At 44.3% G+C, this 22,979-nt stretch overlaps 1 protein-coding gene across 1 annotated transcript in view; it reads right to left on the bottom strand.

The window, feature by feature from the left end:
- Positions 1-11,192: 11,192 nt before the first annotated feature.
- LOC112228507 (VPS37D subunit of ESCRT-I) overlaps positions 11,193-22,979 on the bottom strand; it is a 48,058-nt gene continuing 36,271 nt past the window's right edge. The window contains exons 3-4 of the mRNA XM_024393879.2: positions 22,155-22,237; positions 11,193-12,514 (exon numbers count right to left, since the gene is read on the bottom strand). Of these exons, the coding sequence (XP_024249647.1) occupies positions 11,984-12,514; positions 22,155-22,237 (614 nt within the window). The 3' untranslated portion in view covers positions 11,193-11,983. The remainder of the gene's footprint in view (positions 12,515-22,154; positions 22,238-22,979) is intronic.

Genomic DNA, 22,979 nt, shown 5'->3' with positions numbered 1-22,979 from the left:
GCTTCAAGGAAATTGAAGGCCCACCTAATCACTGTGCCAAAACATTTAATTTGCATTGACTGGGTTACTATGGTGAAAATGGTAATTATTCCACACATGACCACATTTTATAAGATCACATCAATGTTAGGGTGTGGTAGGTTAAGACTAGAGCAAAATGCTGCATTCATTGTGCTCTAATGTAAGTGAATACCTCAAACCTGAAGTATTTGCTGTTCCTGATCAGTCCATATTTCTAACATTATCAATGCTGCTTTCATGAATTCAAAAATACTATTTCTTCCTAATAAACTTAGCAAAAAAATAAAAATCCCTTTTTCAGGACCCTGTCTTTCAAAGATAATTTGTAAAAATCCAAATAACTTCACAGATATTCATTGTAAAGGGTTTGAACACTGTTTCCCATGCTTGTTCAATGAACCATAAACAATTAATGAACATGCACCTGTGACGGTCGTTAAGACACTAACAGCTTACAGACAGTAGGCAATTAAGGTCACAGTTATGAAAATTTAGGACACAAAAGCCTTTCTACTGACTCTGAAAAACACCAAAAGAAAGATGCCCAGGGTCCCTGCTCATCTGCGTGGACGTGCTTTAGGCATGCTGCAAGGAGGCATGCGGACTGCAGATGTAGCCAGTGCAATAAATTGCAATGTCTGTACTGTGAGACGCCTAAGACAGTGCTACAGGGAGACAGGACGGACAGCTGATCGTCCTCGCAGTGGCAGACCACGTGTAACAACACCTGCACAGGATCGGTACATCTGAAAATCACTATGATCACTTGGCTACATAGCTGATGCCTGCTGGACTGTTCATTTAATCACGGTACTCCATTTAGTTTATTTTATATGTCTGTCGGCCCCAGCCTCGAACTCAGGCCCTGTGTGTAGTTAACTGACCCTCTCTGCCCATTCATTGCCATTTTACCTGTTGTTGTTGTCTTAGCTGATTAGCTGTTGTTGTCTTACCCGTTGTCTTAGTTAGCTCTCCCAATCAACACCTGTGATTGCTTTATGCCTCACTTTATGTCTCTCTAATGTCAATATGCCTTGTATACTGGTATTTAGGGTAGTTATCATTGTTTCATTTTACTGCGGAGCCCCAAGTCCCACTCAACATGCCTCGGATACCTCTTTTGTCCTATCTCCCACACATACGGTGACCTCATTTAGCATAACTAGTGCCTCCAGAGATGCAACCTCTCATTGTCACTCAATGCCTAGGTTTACCTCCACTGTACCCGCATCCTACCATACCCCTGTCTGTACATTATGCTTTGAATCTATCCTACCACGCCCAGAAATCTGCTCCTTATATTCTCTATCCATATCGCACTAGACAACCAGTTTTAATAGCCCTTAGGTGTACCCTCATCCTACTCCTCCTCTGTTCCTCGGGTGATGTAATGGCTAACCCAGGCCCTGTGTGTCCCCAGGCGCTCTCATTTGTTGACTTCTGTAACCATAAACACCTTGGTTTCATGCATGTTAACATCAGAAGCCTCCTGCCTAAGTTTGTTTTACTCACTGCTTTAGTGCACTCCGCCAACCATGATGTCCTTGCCGTGTCTGAATCCTGGCTTAGGAAGGCCACCAAAAATTCTGAGATTTCCATCCCCAACTACAACATTTTCCGTCAAGATAGAACTGCCAAAGGAGGAGGAGTTAGCCTGAAAAGTTCTGTCATACTTTCCAGGTCTATGCCCAAACAGTTCGAGCTTCTAATTTAAAAAATGAATCTCTCCAGAAATAAGTCTCTCACTGTTGCCGCCTGTTATAGACCCCCCTCAGCTCCCAGCTGTGCCCTGGACACCATATGTTAATTGATTTCCCCCCATCTTTCTTCAGAGATCATTCTGTTAGGTGACCTAAACTGGGATATGCTTAACACCCCGGCCGTCCTACAATCTAAGCTAGATGCCCTCAATTTCACACAAATCATCAAGGAACCCACCAGGTACAACCCTAAATCCGTAAACATGGGCACCCTCATAGATATTATACTGACCAACTTACCCTCCAAATACATCTCTGCTGTTTTCAATCAGGATCTCAGCGATCACTGCCTCATTGTCTGCATCCGTTATGGGTCCGCGGTCAAACGACCACCCCTCATCACTGTCAAACGCTCCCTAAAACACTTTTGCGAGCAGGCTTTTCTAATCGACCTGGCCCAGGTATCCTGGAAGGATATTGACATCATCCCATCAGTAGAGGATGCCTGGGTGTTCTATAAAAATAATTTCCTCACCATCTTAAATAAGCATGCCCCATTCAAAAAATGTAGAACTAAGAACAGATATAGCCCTTGGTTCACGCCAGACCTGACTGCCCTCGACCAGCACAAAAGCATCCTGTGGCGTACTGCACTAGCATCCAATAGTCCCCACGCTATGCAACTTTTCAGGGAAGTCAGGAACCAATACACACAGTCAGTTAGGAAAGCTAAGGCTAGCTTTTTCAAACAGAAATTGGCATCCTGTAGCACTAATTCCAAAAAGTAAAGTCCATGGAGAATAAGAGCACCTCCTCCCAGCTGGCCACTGCACTGAGGCTAGGAAACTGTGTCACCACCTCCTCCCAGCTGGCCATGCTTTCCTCATGGCTACCCCAACCCCGGCCAACAGCTCTGCAACCCCCGCAGCTACTTGCCCAAGCCTCCCCAGCTTCTCCTTCACCCAAATCCAGATGGCAGGTGTTCTGAAAGAGCTAAAAAACCTGGACCTGTACAAATCAGCTGGGCTACACAATCTTGACCCTCTCTTTCTGGAATTATCTGCCGCCATTGTTGCAATCCCTATTACTAGTCTGTACAACCTTTCTTTCGTAACGTCCGATATTCCTAAATATGGGAATGCTGCCGCGGTCATCCCCCTCTTCAAAGGGGGTGACACTCTAGACCCAAACTGTTAAAGACCTACAGTTGAAGTCGGAAGTTTACATATGCCTTAGCCAAATACATTTAAACTCAGTTTTTCACAACATTTAATCCTAGTAAAAATTCCCTGTTTTAGGTCGATCAGCACTTTTATTTTAAGAATGTGAAATCTCAGAATAATAGTAGAGCTAATGATTTATTTCAGCTTTAATGTCTTTCATCACATTCCCAGTGGGTCAGAGGTTTACATGCACTCAATTAGTATTTGATAGCATTGCCTCTAAATTGTTTAACTTGAGTCAAACATTTCGGGTAGCCTTCCACAAGCTTCCCACAATAAGTTGGGTGAATTTTGGCCCATTCCTCCTGACAGAGCTGGTGTAACTGAGTCAGATTTGTAGGCCTCCTTGCTCACACATGCCTTTTCAGTTCTGCCCACACATTTTCTATAGGATTGAGGTCAGGGCTTTGTGATGGCCTCTCTAATACCTTGATTTTGTTGTCCTTAAGCCATTTTGCTTTGGAAGCATGTTGGGGTCATTGTCCGTTTGGAAGACCCATTTGCGAAGCAAGCTTTAACTTCCTGACTGATGTCTTGAGATGTTGCTTCAATATATCCACGTAATTTTCCTACCTCATGATGCCATCTATTTTGTGAAGTGCACCAGTCCCTCATGCAGCCAAGCACCACCACAACATGATGCTGCCACCACAACATGATGCTGCCACCCCGGTGCTTCACGATTGGGATGGTATTCTTCGGCTTGCAAGCATCCCTCCTTTTCCTCCAAACGTAACAATGGTCATTATGGCCAAACAGTTCTATTTCTCCAAAAAGTATTATCTTTGTCCCCATGTGCAGTTGCAAACCGTAGTCTGGCTTTTTTATGACAGTTTTGGAGCAGTGGCTTCTTCCTTGCTGAGCGGGCTTTCAGGTTATGTCGATATAGGACTCATTTACTGTGAATATAGATACTTTTGTACCTGTTTCCTCCAGCATCCTCACAAGGTCCTTTGCTGTTGTTCTGGGATTGATTTGCACTTTTCGCACCAAAGTACTTTCATCTCTAGGAGACAGAACACGTCTCCTTCCTGAGCTGTATGTTGGCTGCTTGGTCTCATGGTGTTTATACTTGTGTACTATTGTTTGTACAGATGAACGTGGTACCTTCAATTTGGAAATTGCTCCCAAGGATTAGCCAGGCTGTGGAGGTATACAATTTAATTTTTCTGAGGTCTTGGCTGATTTCTTTTGATTTTCCCATGATGTCAAGCAAAGAGCAAAGGTAGACCTTGAAATACATCCACAGGTACACCTCCAATTGACTCAAATTATGTCAATTAGCCTATCAGAATCTTCTAAAGCCATGACATCATTTTCTGGAGTTTTCCAAGCTGTTTAAAGGCACAGTCAACTTAGTGTATGTAAACTTCTGATCCACTGGAATTGTGATACGGTGATTTATAAGTGAAATAATCTGTCTGTGAACAATTGTTGGAAAAATTACTTGTGTCATGCGCAAAGTAGATGTCCTAACCAACTTGCCAAAACTATAGTTTGTTAACAAGAAATTTGTGGAGTGGTTGAAAAACGAGTTTTACTGACTCCAGCCTGTGTATATAAACTTCCGACTTCAACTGTATATCCATCCTGACCTGCCTTTCTAAAGTCTTCAAAAGCCAATTTAACAAACAGATCACTGACCATTTCGAATCCCACCTTCTCCGCTGTGCAATCCGGTTTCCGAGCTGGTCATGGGTTCACCTCAGCCACGCTCAAGGTACTAAACGATATCATAACCGCCATCGATAAAAGACAGTACTGTGCAGCCGTCTTCATCGACCTAGCCAAGGCTTTCAACTCTGTCAATCACAGTATTCTTTTCGTCAGACTTGGTTTCTCAAGTGACTGCCTCGCCTGGTTCACCAACTACTTCTCAGAGTTCAGTGTGCCAAATTGGAGGGTCTGTTGTCCGGACCTCTGGCAGTCTCTATGGGGGTACCACAGGGTTCAATTCTCAGGCAGACTCTTTGCTCTGTATATATCAATGATGTTGCTCTTGCTGCGGGTGATTCCTTGATCCACCTCTACGCAGACGACACCATTCTGTATACATCTGGCCCTTCTTTGGACACTGTGTTAACAAACCTCCAAACAAGCTTAAATGCAATACAACACTCCTTCCGTGGCCTCCAACTGCTCTTTAACGCTAGTAAAACTAAATGCATGCTCTTCAACTGATCGCTGCCAGCACCCGCCTGCACGACTTACAATATGTGGACAACTACAAATACCTAGGTGTCTGGCTAGACTGCAAACTCTCCTTCCAGACTCATATTAAGCATCTCCAATCCAAAAATAAATATAGAATCGGCTTCCTATTTCGCAACAATGCCTCCTTCACTCACGCTGCCAAACGTACTCTTGTAAAACTGACTATCCTACCGATCCTCGACTTTAGCGATGTCATTTACAGAATAGCCTCCAACACTCTACTCAGCAATTTGGATGCAGTCTATCACAGTGCCATCCGTTTTGTCACCAAAGCCCCATATACCACCCACCACTGCGACATGTATGCTCTCATTAGCTGGCCCTCACTACATATTTGTCACCAGACCCACTGGCTTCAGGTCATCTACAAGTCTTTGCTAGATAAAGCTCTGCCTTATCTCAGCTCACTGGTCACTATAACAACACCCACCCGTAGCACGCGCTCCAGCAGGTATATCTCACTGGTCATCCCCAAAGCCAACACCCCCTTTGGCTGCCTTTCCGTCCAATGCTCTGCTGCCAATGACTGGAACGAATTGCAAAAATCACTGAAGCTGGAAACTTATCTCCCACACTAACTTTAAGTATCAGCTATCTGAGCAGCTTACCGATCGCTTCAGCTGTACAAAGGACAACCGGTAAATAGCCCATCCAACTACCTAACTTATCCCCATATTGTTTTGTTGTTGCTCTTTTGCACACCAGTATTTCTACTTGCCCATCATCATCTGCACATCTATCACTCCAGTGTTAATTTGCTGAATTGTAAATACTTTGCACTATGGCCTATTTATTACCTTACCTCCTTACTCCATTTGCACACATTGTATATAGATTTTTCTATTGTGTTATTGACTGTACGCTTGTTTATCCCACTTGTGTTGTTTATTGTCGCACTGCTTTGCTTTATCTTGGCCAGGTCGCAGTTGTAAATGAGAACTTGTACTCAACTGGCCTACCTGGTTAAATAAATGTGAAATTAAATTTAAAAAACCTGCGGGACAGGTACAGGATGGCAACAACTGCCCAAGTTACACCAGGAATGCACAATCCCTCCATCAGGGCTCAGACTGTCCACAATAGGCTGAGAGAGGATGGACTGAGGGCTTGTTGGCCTATTGTAAGGCAGGTCCTCACCAGACATCACCAGCAACAACGTCGCCTATGGGCACAAACCCACAGTCGCTGGACCAGACAGTACTGGCAGAAAGTGCTCTTCACTGACGAGTCGCGGTTTTGTCTCACCAGGGGAGATGGTCAGATTCTCTTTTATCATTGAAGGACTGACCGTTACACCGAGGCCTGTACTCTGGAGCGGGATTGATTTGGAGGTGGAGGGTCCGTCATCGTCTGGGGCGGTGTGTCACAGCATCGTCGGCCTGAGCTTGTTGTCATTGCAGGCAATCTCAATGCTGTGCATTACAGGGATCCTCCTCCCTCAAGTGCTACCCTTCCTGCAGGCTCATCTTGGCATTACCCTCCAGCATGACAATGCCATACTGCTCGTTCTGTGCATGATTTCCTGCAAGACCGGAATCTCACTGTTCTGCCATGGCCAGCGACGAGCCCGGATCTCAATCCCATTGAGCACCTCTGGGACCTGTTGGCTCGGAGGGTGAGGGCTTGGGCCATTCCCCCCAGAAATTTCAGGGAACTTACCCTTGGTGGAAGAGTGGTGTAACAGTAAAACTGGCAAATCTGGTGCAGTCCATGAGGAGATGCACTGCAGTATTTAATGCAGCTGGTGGCCACACCAGATACTGACTATTACTTTTGATTTTGACATGTCTGTGGAACTTGTTCAGTTTATGTCTTAGTTGTTGAATCCTGTTATGTTCATACAAATACAGTGCCTTGCGAAAGTATTCGGCCCCCTTGAACTTTGCGACCTTTTGCCACATTTCAGGCTTCAAACATAAAGATATAAAACTGTATTTTTTTGTGAAGAATCAACAACAAGTGGGACACAATCATGAAGTGGAACGACATTTATTGGATATTTCAAACTTTTTTAACAAATCAAAAACTGAAAAATTGGTTGTGCAAAATTATTCAGCCCCTTTACTTTCAGTGCAGCAAACTCTCTCCAGAAGTTCAGTGAGGATCTCTGAATGATCCAATGTTGACCTAAATGACTAATTATGGTAAATACAATCCACCTGTGTGTAATCAAGTCTCCGTATAAATGCACCTGCACTGTGATAGTCTCAGAGGTCCGTTAAAAGCGCAGAGAGCATCATGAAGAACAAGGAACACACCAGGCAGGTCCGAGATACTGTTGTGAAGAAGTTTAAAGCCGGATTTGGATACAAAAATATTTCCCAAGCTTTAAACATCCCAAGGAGCACTGTGCAAGCGATAATATTGAAATGGAAGGAGTATCAGACCACTGCAAATCTACCAAGACCTGGCCGTCCCTCTAAACTTTCAGCTCATACAAGGAGAAGACTGATCAGAGATGCAGCCAAGAGGCCCATGATCACTCTGGATGAACTGCAGAGATCTACAGCTGAGGTGGGAGACTCTGTCCATAGGACAACAATCAGTCGTATATTGCACAAATCTGGCCTTTATGGAAGAGTGGCAAGAAGTAAGCCATTTCTTAAAGATATCCATAAAAAGTGTTGTTTAAAGTTTGCCACAAGCCACCTGGGAGACACACCAAACATGTGGAAGAAGGTGCTCTGGTCAGATTAACCCAAAATTGAACTTTTTGGCAACAATGCAAAACGTTATGTTTGGTGTAAAAGCAACACAGCTCATCACCCTGAACATACCATCCCCACTGTCAAACATGGTGGTGGCAGCATCATGGTTTGGGCCTGCTTTTCTTCAGCAGGGACAGGGAAGATGGTTAAAATTGATGGGAAGATGGATGGAGCCAAATACAGGACCATTCTGGAAGAAAACCTGATGGAGTCTGCAAAAGACCTGAGACTGGGACGGAGATTTGTCTTCCAACAAGACAATGATCCAAAACATAAAGCAAAATCTACAATGGAATGGTTCAAAAATAAACATATCCAGGTGTTAGAATGGCCAAGTCAAAGTCCAGACCTGAATCCAATTGAGAATCTGTGGAAAGAACTGAAAACTGCTGTTCACAAATGCTCTCCATCCAACCTCACTGAGCTTGAGCTGTTTTGCAAGGAGAAATGGGAAAAGATTTCAGTCTCTCGATGTGCAAAACTGATAGAGACATACCCCAAGCGACTTACAGCTGTAATTGCAGCAAAAGGTGGCGCTACAAAGTATTAACTTAAGGGGGCTGAATAATTTTGCACGCCCAATTTTTCAGTTTTTGATTTGTTAAAAAAGTTTGAAATATCCAATAAATGTCGTTCCACTTCATGATTGTGTCCCACTTGTTGTTGATTCTTCACAAAAAAATACAGTTTTATATCTTTGTTTGAAGCTTGAAATGTGGCAAAAGGTCGCAAAGTTCAAGGGGGCCGAATACTTTCGCAAGGCACTGTATTTACACGTTAAGTTTGCTGAAAATAAACGCAGTTGACAGTGAGAGGACGTTTCTTTTTTTGCTGAGTTTAGATGAAATTGGCAGGGACAAAAAACACTGGGAGAAAGTGAGCATGGGTACTTATTTTTTTAAATGTTATTATTTTTACCCCGTTTTCTCCACTAATGGTAGTTACAGTCTTGTCCCATCGCATTGGGAGAGGCAAATGTTGCGTCCCGCCAAGACGCAGTGCTTCTTGACACACTGCTCTTTTAACACAGAAGCTAGCCACACCATTGTGTCAGAGGAAACACCGTACAGCTGCCAACCAATGTCAGCGTACATGCGCCCGGCTGCCACAAGGAGTCGCTAGAGCACGATGGTACAAGGACATCTTAGCCGGCCAAACCCTCCCCTAACCCGGACAATGCTGGCCCAATTGAGCGCCGATTCTCCCGGTCGTGACCCATCCTGGGATTGCACACGGATCTGTAGTGACGTCCCTAGCATTGCGATGCCTTAGACCGCTGTGCCACTCAGGACGCCCAGCGCATGGGTACTTCTAAAATAAAACTCCTTGCCCAAAGACATAGAGCTAAAGGTTAGAAATGAGCTATTGACAGAGGGCAATTTTGTCAGATAAACCACCAGTGACAAAAGCTGTTGTTGACATAAAATGTTGCTGAAGAGATCAGGAAACATTCCTTTTTTTGATAAGGCCTGTGGTTCTACTACCCATTGTCAAGCCTTGCCCACTCTGTCCAGCCACTGTGTTGCCCCTGGGGCCTGTTAGAGAGAGCACAGGAGGCTGATGAGACTCCAGATGACCCATGGGGTGGGATGAGTCAACCGAAAGATGGCCAGGCTTTCTGCGTGTCGCCTGCAGGGAATACAAGTAAGGCCAACGTCTTTAATTTACGATATACTGTAGGCTTAGCATTGTGTGTATTTCTACTTTGTGTTAAAATTGTATCATGTTGAATGATGTAGGCCAAGCTTAAATAATGAGATCAATGAATTCATAGTAAGTGATGTAAGTATTGTAACGAATCATTGTTGTCTCTCATTTAGTTTGCTTCACCACACAGAGCGCCAACTCTTTTTTCTCCTCACGCAATCAGGTCACTGGCAGTTCAGTGTCCAGACATCCATACAAGTAGACATTTACCTACTGAGACGCCATAATCTTATTCGGAGCGGCCTGCCCCACTCATATTTTCATACGCCACACGCATTCATACAGAGACATTGCAGGGAAATACACAACAGGCAGAAAGGAGAAATTGACTTGACTTGAGTGTTATATAGTGCTCATTTTCAATGGAATACACACAGATACATTTTGACATACACTGGGTATTTTGTAGAAGCGCTTGCCACCACAATCCACTGATATGAAAAGCTGTAGGCTTTTCATGTCAATAGTATTGTTTTTGGCTAGTGAATAACCACCACATTCAATTTGATGTACTGTAATTCACATTCCCATCCATTGTCAGGAAAGATGCATGAGTATTCAGTTACCTTGGAGGGAAGAGAAGGATACTATACTGGACAAAATGCTAAAAGCTTTAGTTGTGATCCTGAAACAGAATGGAAACCCCACATTGATATGTACACCATTCCCTTTCACAAAGACTTTCTGTGATAGGCCTAATGATAATAAACAGACGCTATCTGGGTTAGAATTCAAATCCACACTGTCACAAGTGTTAAAACACAAGTAACTTCAGTACTCCCAACATGAGCTGAAAGGCCTGGTAAACAATTAATGTGGGCTAAATAAAGTCCTCTAATTCTAGGCCCTTAAGTCACTTATGAGCTCCGTACAATCTTATTGCCATAATAACATATTGAGGACATAGGGGAAGACTTGTTCGTGACCACAGTGAAGCCATGGTGGTTTCGCTCTGGCTTGCCCTGGCAGGCTTCTCCTATGAGAGGGCACAAGATCTGAGCTATAAAGTTCACCCTCACCTTGGAGCTTTAAGCAATAAGACCCGATGGGGTGTGGTATATGGCCAATATACCACGGCTAAGGGCTGTATCCAGGCACTCAGCGTTGTGTCGTGAATAAGAACAGCCCTTAGCCGTGGTATATTGGCCATACACCCTCCCTCATCTGGCCTTATTGCTTAATTATCCTATTTTCCCCAAAGTGCACTTACAGTATATGCTGGACTGGTAGTAAGGAAATAAATTGTTTCATTTAAATCATAACAGTATGTGCTGTCTAAGATCAGCCTGCAGAAGGTTGGCTTTCTCACTGAGATAAAATGTACATGCTCTCCTACTCAGTTGGGAGGAGAAAAAAAACATCCTGAAAGATCCTGTGTGGCTCAGTTGGTAGAGCATGGTGCTTACAACACCAGGGTTGTGGGTTCAAATCCCATGGAAAAAGTACAAAAAAATGTCTGTACACACTCTGGATAAACATCTGCTAAATTACTAAAACGTAAATGCAGTTTCTCATTTATCAGAATAAATAAACAGCCTTTGTTGCTGGTCATTTCAAATAGTAAATCATTTGCCGATGTGAATGCTTCAACACTGTTTGTGAAATAACACAGAGTTTGGTGCTCTTCAATGTTTATTTGTGACGGTAATCAACTTCGGCTGAGAATCTTGGTGACCTTTTAGAAAATGTAGCCCTATTTGGGAGCCGGGCCAAAGATAACAAATACTGTGTTTCCCCATATCCACTCCACTCTTATTAATAATAAAAAATCCATGTGACAACACCATTTTTTGAAGACCATCTACACTAAATGTGCATTTGAAAAGGGAAGCTGCATAAACACTGCCACATATCTTTGTGTTGCAATTTCAGAAAGATGGCTTGGAAATGGTTCCAAAGATGCATAAATATGACTGTATTGCTTGGATCGCACTATAAAACAAGTAACAACAAGGATTTAGGTTAATAATAAAAACCATGATTTGGACTTTATTGATCATCAGCAAAACGACACCAGGCCATTTCATAGAAGCCTTGCAATTCTCAGTCGGATGGATGGACAATGGGGTCCTTTATGACAAGCTGGAGACACTAGTCCATTTGTGACATTTCCTTATCATAGCTGTGCTTTTACAACCCTGTGATGCCCTGGAAGTGTAACATTCAAATAAAAATGAAAACCATGCCCTGTTTCTCCTTCATTTACTCCCTTGCTTTCAACTAAACTTATTCCGTGCTTTATGGCTTCTGGTTATATCCCATTTTAGGTATGTTTACGTTTTGTGCCATGGATGGCGAACATATGTTTCAGATCAATTCCACAAAAGCTTCAAAAGCCATCTTTGCGTGCATGAGTCTGGTAGCCACTGTTTGGTTCCATGTCTAGAGACCTCTAGGGCCCATGCCTCAGTTATCGGTATGGAGGCTCAGGCTGGTGAGGGGCGGGCCTATAGAGCTGCTGTAACCGCATCGGTCTGGTTGACCAGCCTCCGGGTAACTGTCCAATGACCCGTAGGTTCACAGGATGCCCATGTCCAGAGAGCGGGGCACTGGGGCTCAGGATTTGGGTCTGGCCCGGCTGGGAGTCCAGCGGAGGTAGACTGGTGTGGGTCAGGGCAGATGGCGAGGTGGTGGAGGAGGATGGCAGGGGGAAGTGGGGAAGCAGGATGGCGGGGGTGAGGCCGTAGCGGAGCTGGAAGACCCGGGGCGGGCCCTGGGCCATGAAGCCGTTGGTCCGCTGGGGTTCCGGCTTCTCGTCCCGCATCTTGTCCTCTCGCTCCTCTGGCTTTTTGGGTTTGCTGGAATTCCGTTTGGCTCGGTTGAGCTCCTGGATTTTCTCGGCCTGAGCACGGCGAATGTGGTAGCTCTTCCTGGAGCTTTGGAAGGAGTCCAGAAACCCCTCCAGGGGCACGTTCCCCTCCATGAACTTCTCCAGGAGGTCCTGCAAAGCAGAGGCCCACAAATAAATGGGTATCAGGAGACAGGAATTCAAAACAAAAGGATTCCCAACCCCTGGGAACAGTTCAAACACAGCCCCACATGTAAAAGTAGATTTCACATTAACTTGTGTTTTTCCATTAATACAGTGTCCACCACACTTCCACTGGCACAGCCCTAGAATGATTGTAATCAGTCTGTAATCAGTCTGACTGGCAACTGTGCCCCCAGTCATGGGGAGCAGATGGAAGACCCGTCTAGCCCAGTATGGGGGGAGTGAATAATTCATGACAGTCTAGTCTGCACAGCCCACCTCCCCAAACACTCTAACCTCTGTCTGAGCACAGCCAATGGAAATTACTAAATTAACAGGCTACTAGCTACGCACACAAAAAAGGCTTGGGTCATTACTGTGTCTCTTCCATATCGGAGCAGCGCAAATGGTCCCCACAGTACCCCCATAATTGCCCTGGACACTGTTTCTTTCTTCACATTTGCCAGCTGTAGAGGGCTTGACATAATCAACACTATGATATTACCTTCAGCCTCTAGGGCTGAAATCTGGCGTCTTCAACAGGGAGCCGCTAAAGATAGTGTGGCGATACATAAAACCAAATGGTGTCAGAAGGCTGGAACACACAAAAGGACCCACCCTTAATGCCATACGTTAGAGAAATAGATTGTGAAATCCATCTAATAAACAAATGGCCTGAGGGTCGTCTATTTTTGAGAGACCCATGTTTTTTCAGTGCTGGCTAAGAGCCATCACTCAACACAGTCCTATTATGATGAGGGTCACCCAATCAATCAGGCTGACTGCTGACCTAACAACTTTGAGTAATGGAGCCATCAATCGGGGTTGTGTGAGGTGGAGGAAGCACAGTTTATTTAAGTCTTTGTGCTGGACGGCCTTGCATGGATAAATCAAAACCTGAAGGAAGGATTGTGTGTGGGGGGGTAGTCTCTGGAAGTAAGCCTTTCTCTTGATGGGAACGTGCTGTATAGGACTGTAGTCTGTTCACAGTTATGCATTCGGTCACCTACTTAAAGGGTTTGTGAAATGAAGGATTATAAGGACCACTTGCTAATGGATCAAGCTCAATAAATGTGTTGTGCCATGTGTTCTTCGCCAAATAAAAATGTTTTATCACCTAGGACAGTGTCGAGGTTGCACAAATTGTCTGGTAAAAAATAACCTCTCTCACAAGGGTAAAAACATACCGATATGTGCCCAGGAAATTTGACCCCATGACTCTATTTGCATTGGCCCTGTGCGGTTGGCAAGGTGTGCACAGGCTAGCCCACACCAAGCCCAATATGGGCTAGCCCACACCAAGCCCAATATGGGCTAGCCCACACCAAGCCCAATATGGGCTAGCCCACACCAAGCCCAATATGGGCTAGCCCACACCAAGCCCAATATGGGCTAGCCCACACCAAGCCCAATATGGGCTAGCCCACACCAAGCCCAATATGGGCTAGCCCACACCAAGCCCAATATGGGCTAGCCCACACCAAGCCTAGCTACTTCATAATATAGAGGCAGAGGCTCATTAGAATATTTTGGGGTGTGGTTTGCACACAGTTCTTTTTGTGCAACCATTACTGAGAGTGTTCTGTTGTGTGACGCCAAAAATATTTGATCTTGTACACTGTCAACATTGAAGTCTTTATAAAGACAAAGATGGAATCCGCAGTAGGGGGAAATTGTGCCACTGGCCGCCCCACCTCCGTAATTGTTTTTTTGTTGTTGTCAAGCTGAGGAGCGTCGTGCAGCATGGTAAAAAAAAATACAGTACATATTTTGCTCTTCTAGCACACGTGCAATGATGTCCGAGGTGGAAAAAAAGTGTTGTTTGCAGTAGCTTTCTTTGTTGTTGTAATATCGCAAATGGATGTGGCAGTTTCACCATTTAAGGATTCCAGCTTTAAGTACATGTGACATATTAGACTTAACATTTTCTCTAATAAAATGTATGAATGAAAGCAACAACTTGGTCGTCTTTGCTAAATTCAGAAACGCCAGACAGCAACATAAAACTTTGTCCCCTACACCAAACGCGATCACGACACACAGGTTAAAATATCAAAACAAACTCTGAACCAATTACATTAATTTGGGGACAGGTCGAAATGCATTAAACATGTATGGCAATTTAGCTAGTTAGCTTGCACTTGCTAGCTAATTTGTCCTATTTAACTAGCTTGCTGTTGCTAGCTAATTTGTCCTGGGATATAAACATTGAGTTATTTTACCTGAAATGCACAAGGTCCTCTACTCCGACAATTAATCCACACATAAAACGGCCAACCGAATCGTTTCTAGTCATCTCTCCTCCTTCCAGGCATTTTCATTTTTGAACTTATATGGTGATCGCATCTAAACTTTCATAGTATTACCACGACCACTGGCAACACAGTTCGTCTTTCAATCACCCACGTGGTTATAACCATTGAGGAGATGGCACGTGGGTACCTGCTTCAATAAACCAATTAGGAGATGGGAGAGGCAGGACTTTCAGCTCGATCTGCATCAGAAATAGAAAGGAGTTCTATCTTAACCCTTGGCATCGCAGATGCTCGTTGGCGCGCGCAAGCAGTGTGGGTGCAATAATTGAATAACATGGATTTCTACATTTATTTTGCGACGCCTGCGCACCCGACGTGTCCGGTCTGGTCAGCATGTAAAGCACTGATAATTGGGAACGAGATCAGACTAACTGCTGAAGCTTGATCCATACTTAAATAATTAAATAGGTAGCCTAGCCTACAAAACTAAAACAAACAATATCAAAATCATGGTGTATGTTATATTTTTATATTGATTAACATCAATAACGCAGCCACACCCCGAGTCCCTGCTGCTGACACATTCAGAAATCAAAAGATGGTTGATTATTTAGTTTTAAAGCTCTGACAAAGGCCAAGCTAACAAGAAACACTTTTCAATGAGAAAACAAAAAACATACGATGCAATTATCTTGTTAATTTGAAGGAGAACAAAAACTACTTGGCCTACTATTGAACACCACGCAGAAACATCGCTATTCGGCACCATTTAAGTAGCCCAGTTGTATTGTTTGGCTACTTGAAGAGAACTAGGGACTATTACTCGCAACCCACCTCTTCCAATGGCGATATGCCAGATGAGGAGCTGAAATTAGCATTAACATCCTGGCATTTAAGCATACTCGTTTTTAGAAAATTCACATACTATGCAACATTTTTATTTTCGCATACTGAAAATGCGTCATGCGCGATGGCGTTGTTTCCTGCTATTCGTTCATTTCGGTACCGCATCCCCATATCTAATTGATCAGCTGTTATCAAAGCCAAAAGTATTATGACATCCGTGCATTTTAAAGTTTACTAGATTTTCGAAATGTCACCCACAATTAAACTTTATTTTCCCACATACTCAAACGGCCTCCTATTTAGGATGCAAATATGGGTATTCAGACATTGCCATCGTTTTTCCCCTTGGACATCATTGCAATGCACGCGCATTGGAGCCAATGTGGAACCGATAAGCAAATTTGCCTCAGCCAAATGTAGCCAGCCTATACATTTCAGACCGCATTGGGCCCACGTCGTGCCAATGTGGGCATGTTTGCTGGGTAGTGTATAGGTTGTAGTATCGAGCTGAAAGTACACTGAACAAAAATATAAACGCAACATGCAACAATTTAAAAGATTTTACTGAGTTACAGTCATATAAGGAAATCAGTCAATTGAAATCAATTCATTCATCTATGGCCTGGGCAGGGTCGCAGCCATGGGTGGGCATAGGCCCCTACACTTGAGAGACAGATCCACCCATTCATTAGTCCCTAATCTATGGATTTCACATGAATGGGAATACAGATATGCATCTATTGGTCACAGCTACCTTCTTCTTTTTTTAAAGGTAGAGGCGTGGATCAGAAAACCAGTTAGTATCTGGTGTGACCACCATTTGCCTCATGCAGCATGACACATCTCCTTCACATAGACTTGATCAGGCTGTTGATTGTGTCCTGTGGAATGTTGTCTGACTCCTCTTTCAATGGCTGTGCGAAGTTGCTGGATATTGTTGGAAACTGGAACATGGTGTCATACACGTTGATCCAGAGCATCCCAAACATGTGACATGTCTGGTGAATATGCAGGCCATGGAAGAACAGGGACATTTTCAGCTTCCAGGAATTGTGTACAGATCCTTCCGACATGGGGCCATGCATTATCATGCTGAAACACAAGGTGATGGCGGCAGATGAATGGTATGACAATGGGCCTCAGGATCTCATAACGGTATCTCTGTGCATTCAAATTGCCATCTATAAATTGTGTTCCTTGTCCGTAGCTTATGCCTGCCCATACCATAACCCCACCTCCACCATGGGGCATTCTGTTCACAACCTTGATCAACAAACCGCTCACCCACATGATGCCATACACGCTACTCTGTCTGAGAGACTCTATCGGAGTCGCTGCAGCCAGCTGGTTTCTTCACGCATCGCGCCAACAGAAACAACCATCTTTCTGGTAAGAAGAGGGGTAAAGAAGGGGTAAGAAAAGGGGCGGTGGGTGTATGCCTTATGATTAACTAGACGTGGTGTGATCATAACAACATACAGGAACTCAAGTCCTTCTGTTCACCTGAATTCCTCACAATCAAATGTCAACCGCATTATCAACCAAGGGAATTCTCTTCGATTATAATCACAGCAGTATATATTCCCCCCCAAGCAGATACATCGATGGCCCTGAACAAACTTTATTTGACTCTATGCAAAATGGAAACCACATATCCTGAGGCTGCATTCATTGCAGCAGGGGATTTTAACAAGGCTAATCTGAAAACAAGACTCCCTAAATTGTATCAGCATATCGATTGCGCAACCAGGGCTGGTAAAACCCTAGATCATTGTTATTCTAACTTCCGTGACGCAGATAAGGCCCTCCCCCTCCCTCCTTTCGGAAAAGCTGATCACGACTCCATTTTGTTGCTCCCAGCCTACAGACAGAAACTAAAACAAGAAGCTCCCGTGCTCAGGTCTGTTCAACGCTGGTCCGACCAATCTGATTCCACGCTTCAAGACTGCTTCGATCAAGTGGATTGGGATATGTTCCGCATTGCGCCCAACAACATTGACGAATACGCTGATTCGGTGAGCGAGTTCATTAGAAAGTGCATTGACGATGTCGTACCCATAGCAACGATTAAAACATTCCCAAACCAGAAACCGTGGATTGATGGCAGCATTCGCGTGAAACTGAAAGAGCGAACCACTGCTTTTAACCAGGGCAAGGTGACCGGAAACATGACCGAATACAAACAGTGTAGCTATTCCCTCCGCAGGGCAATCAAACAAGCTAAGTGTCAGTATAGAGACAAAGTAGAGTCGCAATTCAACGGCTCAGACACAAGAGGTATGTGGCAGGGTCTACAGTCAATCGCGGATTACAAAAAGAAAACCAGTCCCGTCGGGGACCAGGATGTCTTTCTCCCAGACAGACTAAATTACTTTTTTGCCCGCTTTGAGGACAATACAGTGCCACTGACATGGCCCACAACCAAAACCTGCGGACTCTCCTTCACTGCAGCCGACGTGAGTAAAACATTTAAACGTGTTAACCCTCGCAAGTCTGCAGGCCCAGACAGCATCCCCAGCCGCATCCTCAGAGCTTGCGCAGACCAGCTGGCTGGTGTGTTTACGGACATATTCGATCAAGCCTTATCCCAGTCTGCTGTTCCCACATGCTTCAAGAGGGCCACCATTGTCCCTGTTCCCAAGAAAGCTAAAGTAACTGAGATAAACGACTACCGCCCCGTAGCACTCACTTCCGTCATCATGAAGTGCTTTGAGAGAGTAGTCAAGGACCATATCACCTCCACCCTACCTGACACCCTAGACCCACTCCAATTTGCTTACCGCCCAAATAGGTCCACAGACGACGCAATCGCAACCACACTGCACACTGCCCTAACCCATCTGGACAAGAGGAATACCTATGTAAGAATACTGTTCATCGACTACAGCTCAGCATTTAACACCATAGTACCCTCCAAACTCGTCACCAAGCTCGAGACCCTGGGTCTCGACCCCGCCCTGTGCAACTGGGTACTGGACTTCCTGACGGGCCACCCTCAGGTGGTGAGGGTAGGTAACAACATCTCCACCCCGCTGATCCTCAACACTGGGGCCCCTCAAGGGTGCGTTCTGAGCCCTCTCCTGTACTCCCTGTTCACCCACGATTGCGTGGTCATCCAACTCAATCATCAAGTTTGGGGACAACACTACAGTGGTAAGCTTGATTACCAACAACGACGAGACGGCCTACAGGGAGGAGGAGAGGGCCCTCGGAGTGTGGTGTCAGGAAAAAAATCTCACACGCAACGTCAACAAAACAAAGGAGATGATTGTGGACTTCAGGAAACAGCTGAGGGAGCATCCCCCCTATCCACATCGACGGGACAGTAGTGGAGAGCGTAGTAAGTTTTAAGTTCCTCGGCGTACACATCACAGACAAACTGAATTGGTCCACCCACACAGACAGTGTCGTGAAGAAGGCGCCGCAGCGCCTCTTCAACCTCAGGAGGCTGAAGAAATTTGGCTTGTCAACAAAAGCACTCACAAACTTCTACAGATGCACAATCGAGAGCATCCTGGCGGGCTGTATCACCGCCTGATACGGCAACTGCTCTGCCCACAACCGTAAGGCTCTCCAGAGGGTAGTGAGGTCTGCACAACGCATCACCAAGGGCAAACTACCTGCCCTCCAGGACACCTACACCACCCGATGTCACAGGAAGGCCATAAAGATCATCAAGGACAACAACCACCCGAGCCACTGCCTGTTCACCCCGCTATCATCCAGAAGGCGATGTCAGTACAGGTGCATCAAAGCAGAGACCGAGAGACTGAAAAACAGCTTCTATCTCAAGGCCATCAGACTGTTAAACAGCCACCACTAACATTGAGTGGCTGCTGCCAACACACTGACTCAACTCCAGCCACTTTAATAATGGAAATTGATGGAAAAATTATATCACTAGCCACTTCAAACAATGCTACTTAATATTATGTTTACATACCCTACATCACTCATCTCATATGTATATACTGTACTCTATGTATATACTGTACTCATCTACTGCATCTTTATGTAATACATGTATCATTAGCCACTTTAAACTATGCCACCTTGTTTACATACCCTACATTACTCATCTCAGATGTATATACTATACTCGATACCATCTACTGCATCGTGCCTATGCCGTTCTGTACCATCACTCATTCATATATCTTTATGTACATATTCTTTAACTAGAAGCACAAGCATTTTGCTACACTCACATTAACATCTGCTAACCATGTGTATGTGTGTCACGTTCTGACCATAGTTCTTTTGTGTTTTCCTTGTTTTAGTGTTGGTCAGGACGTAAGCTGGGTGGGCATTCTATGTTTTGTGTGTCTAGGTTGTTTTTCTGTGTTCGGCCTAGTATGGTTCTCAATCAGAGGCAGGTGTCGTTAGTTGTCTCTGATTGAGAATCGTACTTAGGTAGCCTGGGTTTCACTGTGTGTTTGTGGGTGGTTGTTTCCGTGTCTGTGTTTTACACCACACGGTACTGTTTTCAGTTTTCACATTTGTTGTTTTTGAAAATTGAAGTGTTCAGTTTGGATTTATTATTAAATAAGATGAACACTAACCACGCTGCGCTTTGGTCCTCTCCTTCAACGGAAGAAAACTGTTACAATGTGACAAATACATTTGATTTGATGACAATGGGCCACAGGATCTCATCACGGTATCTCTGTGCATTCAAATTGCCATCTATAAATTGTGTTCGTTGTCCGTAGCTTATGCCTACCCATACCATAACCCCACCTCCACCATGGGGCATTCTGTTCACAACCTTGACATCAGCAAACCGCTCACCCACATGATGCCATACACGCTACGCTGTCTGCCATCTGCCCTGTACAGTTGAATCCGGGTTTAATCTGGGAAGAGCACCTTTCTCAAGTGTGCCAGGGGCCATCGAAGGTGGGCATTTGCCCACTGAAGTTGGTTACGACGCCGAACTGCAGTCAGGTCAAGGCCCTGGTGAGGATGACAAGCACGCAGATGAGCTTCCCTGAGACGGTTTATGGACTTGATCTGCGGTTGTGAGGCCGGTTGGACGAACTGCCAAATTCTCTAAAACGACGTTGGAGGTGGTTTATGGTAGAGAAATTAACATTCAATTCTCTGGCAAGTTCTGGTGAATGTTCCAGCAGTCAGCATGCCAATTGCACGCTCCCTTAAAACTTGAGACATCTGTGGCACTGTGTTGTGTGACAAAACCGCACATGTTAGAGTAGTGCTTTATTGTCCCCAGCACAAGGTGCATCTATGTAATGATCATGCTGTTTAATCAGATTCTTGATAAGCCACACCAGTCAAGTGAATGGATAATCTTGGCAAAGGAGAAAAGCTCTCTAACAGGGATGTAAACAACTTAGTGCACAAAATTTGAGAGAAATAAGCTTTTAGTGAATATTTCTGGGGTCTGTTATTTTAGCTTGTGAAACATGGGACCAACACTTTACATATTGCATTTATATTTTTGTTAAGTGTAGTTATATTAAATTGATGCTTTAGGTTACTGAGGTATTTCCATTTTTCAGTAAACCGTGACGGTTAACCTGCAGTACGTATTAAAAAGTAGCTGAATATACATATACACATCTATGTAAATGTAGGCACATGCTATAATTCATCAAAGGTAGGCCTATATCTGTAAATCCACTCAACCATGTCAGTGTTTGAGTGTTACATTTCCCAGCACTGCAAACATGATCAATATTCCCTGTCTTCCTTCACGCACAGGTATTTGCGGAATATCACACGTACTAAGATGAAGTGTTAGGGGGGTTCTGTGCTATGGCTCATGGTAAAGACCCTTGAGCAGGCTGTGTGGAATACAGAGTGCTATTAATGAAATGTGATGTGGACATACAGTATAGGCTAGGCTATGGGGGTTGGGGAGGCCTTTCATTCTGGAGAGAGACAACTGAGGGCTGTCACATGACTCCTGCTCCATTGTGGCTACCCGGTTTCTCTTGGGATGCATGGGCTGTCGATTGATTTGAACAGTGATTACACTATTGCGCAGTCTAGGTGGACATTTTTGGAAATGGAGCGGATCATCCCCATGTATGGATTTCTGTTAACTGTCTGGTTGTCCATAACATTGTGTGTTTAAAGCGCAAATGAACATTTGAAAGAACCTGTTCTTTTGAAATATAAAGATCTAGGCAAATGCTCTCTTTCAAACTGTAGACATTTCTATTGAAATCGTGACCAGATAGATGTAGTATAGTGCACAGAAAACACTTCTTTTTTAAAAATCGCACTTGAAAAAGGCAACCAGTACAGTGTGGATCATAACTCCTGCATTCTTGAATACTCAAGTGTGCATGAGTTTCATGGACTATTCCTAGAACAAGCAGTAATCTGTCCGTCTTTACCGGAGTGCAGAATGAACAAAAGTGGCCTGGCTGTTGACTGGCATGGAGGCTTTTCAATTATACTACACTAGTGCTGACAATGCAAAGAACACACTCAGTGGTTTATGCTAAGACTAAACATTAGAGTTCAGGCTTTGGATTTACCTCGGACTGTTCCTCAGCACGCGCCACATCTTCCTGGAGAAGATTCTGTGCTGTCTGGAGGCTGTGCTTCTGTATGTCGGCCTCTGCAAGGACAAAGAAACATAATTTATTCACAGGGAATGACAGTGACAGAGGGAACAGTTAAGAAAAAGAGCCTACCAAAAGAGTGACTTATGACTAGCTCAAGACTGAGGGTGGTTTAGTCACTGAGAAACCAGGAGAGATTAAATAATTTAAAAACAAATAACCTTTCAGGGAATGAACATTATTTCAAAATCGGACCTCTGAAATGAAAATGGTTGGCCTTGTCTTCAGCAAAATATATTTGACCTAAACCCTCTCTGAATGCTTGAAAAAACAAACAAGTGACCCTCCTTTTATACCCCAAAATAATAATGAAAACAAAAGGGATTGCAGAGAACATGTCTACCGTTTACCCTCACTTGTTGGACAGACCAGAGCCTTAAATATGCAGTTTTAGAAACTGTACTTCGTACTGTAAGCATTATATGGCAACGCAGGAATTCTGATACACAGGGCTGCAGGCCAGAAGGTTGTGGCTCATGGTAAAGATCCTTGAGCCGGCTGTGTGGAATATAGAGCGTTATTAATGAAATGTGATGTGGACATACAGTATAGGCTAGGCTATGGGGGGTTGGGGGAGGCCTTTCATTCTGGAGAGAGACAACTGAGGGCTGTCACATGACTCCTGCTCTATTGTGGCTCCCCGGTTTTTTACGAGATACATGGGCTGTCGATTGATTAAATCTGAGACATCATTAGGAATCTGGGAATGGTACTTTGAAAAGTTAGGCCTACCTTAAC

The sequence above is a fragment of the Oncorhynchus tshawytscha genome, linkage group LG30 (assembly GCF_018296145.1).
Source record: "Oncorhynchus tshawytscha isolate Ot180627B linkage group LG30, Otsh_v2.0, whole genome shotgun sequence".
Classification (NCBI taxonomy): Eukaryota; Metazoa; Chordata; class Actinopteri; order Salmoniformes; family Salmonidae; genus Oncorhynchus; species Oncorhynchus tshawytscha.
Note: the sequence above shows the minus strand (reverse complement) of the source record. Positions and strands in the feature narration are given on the sequence as shown.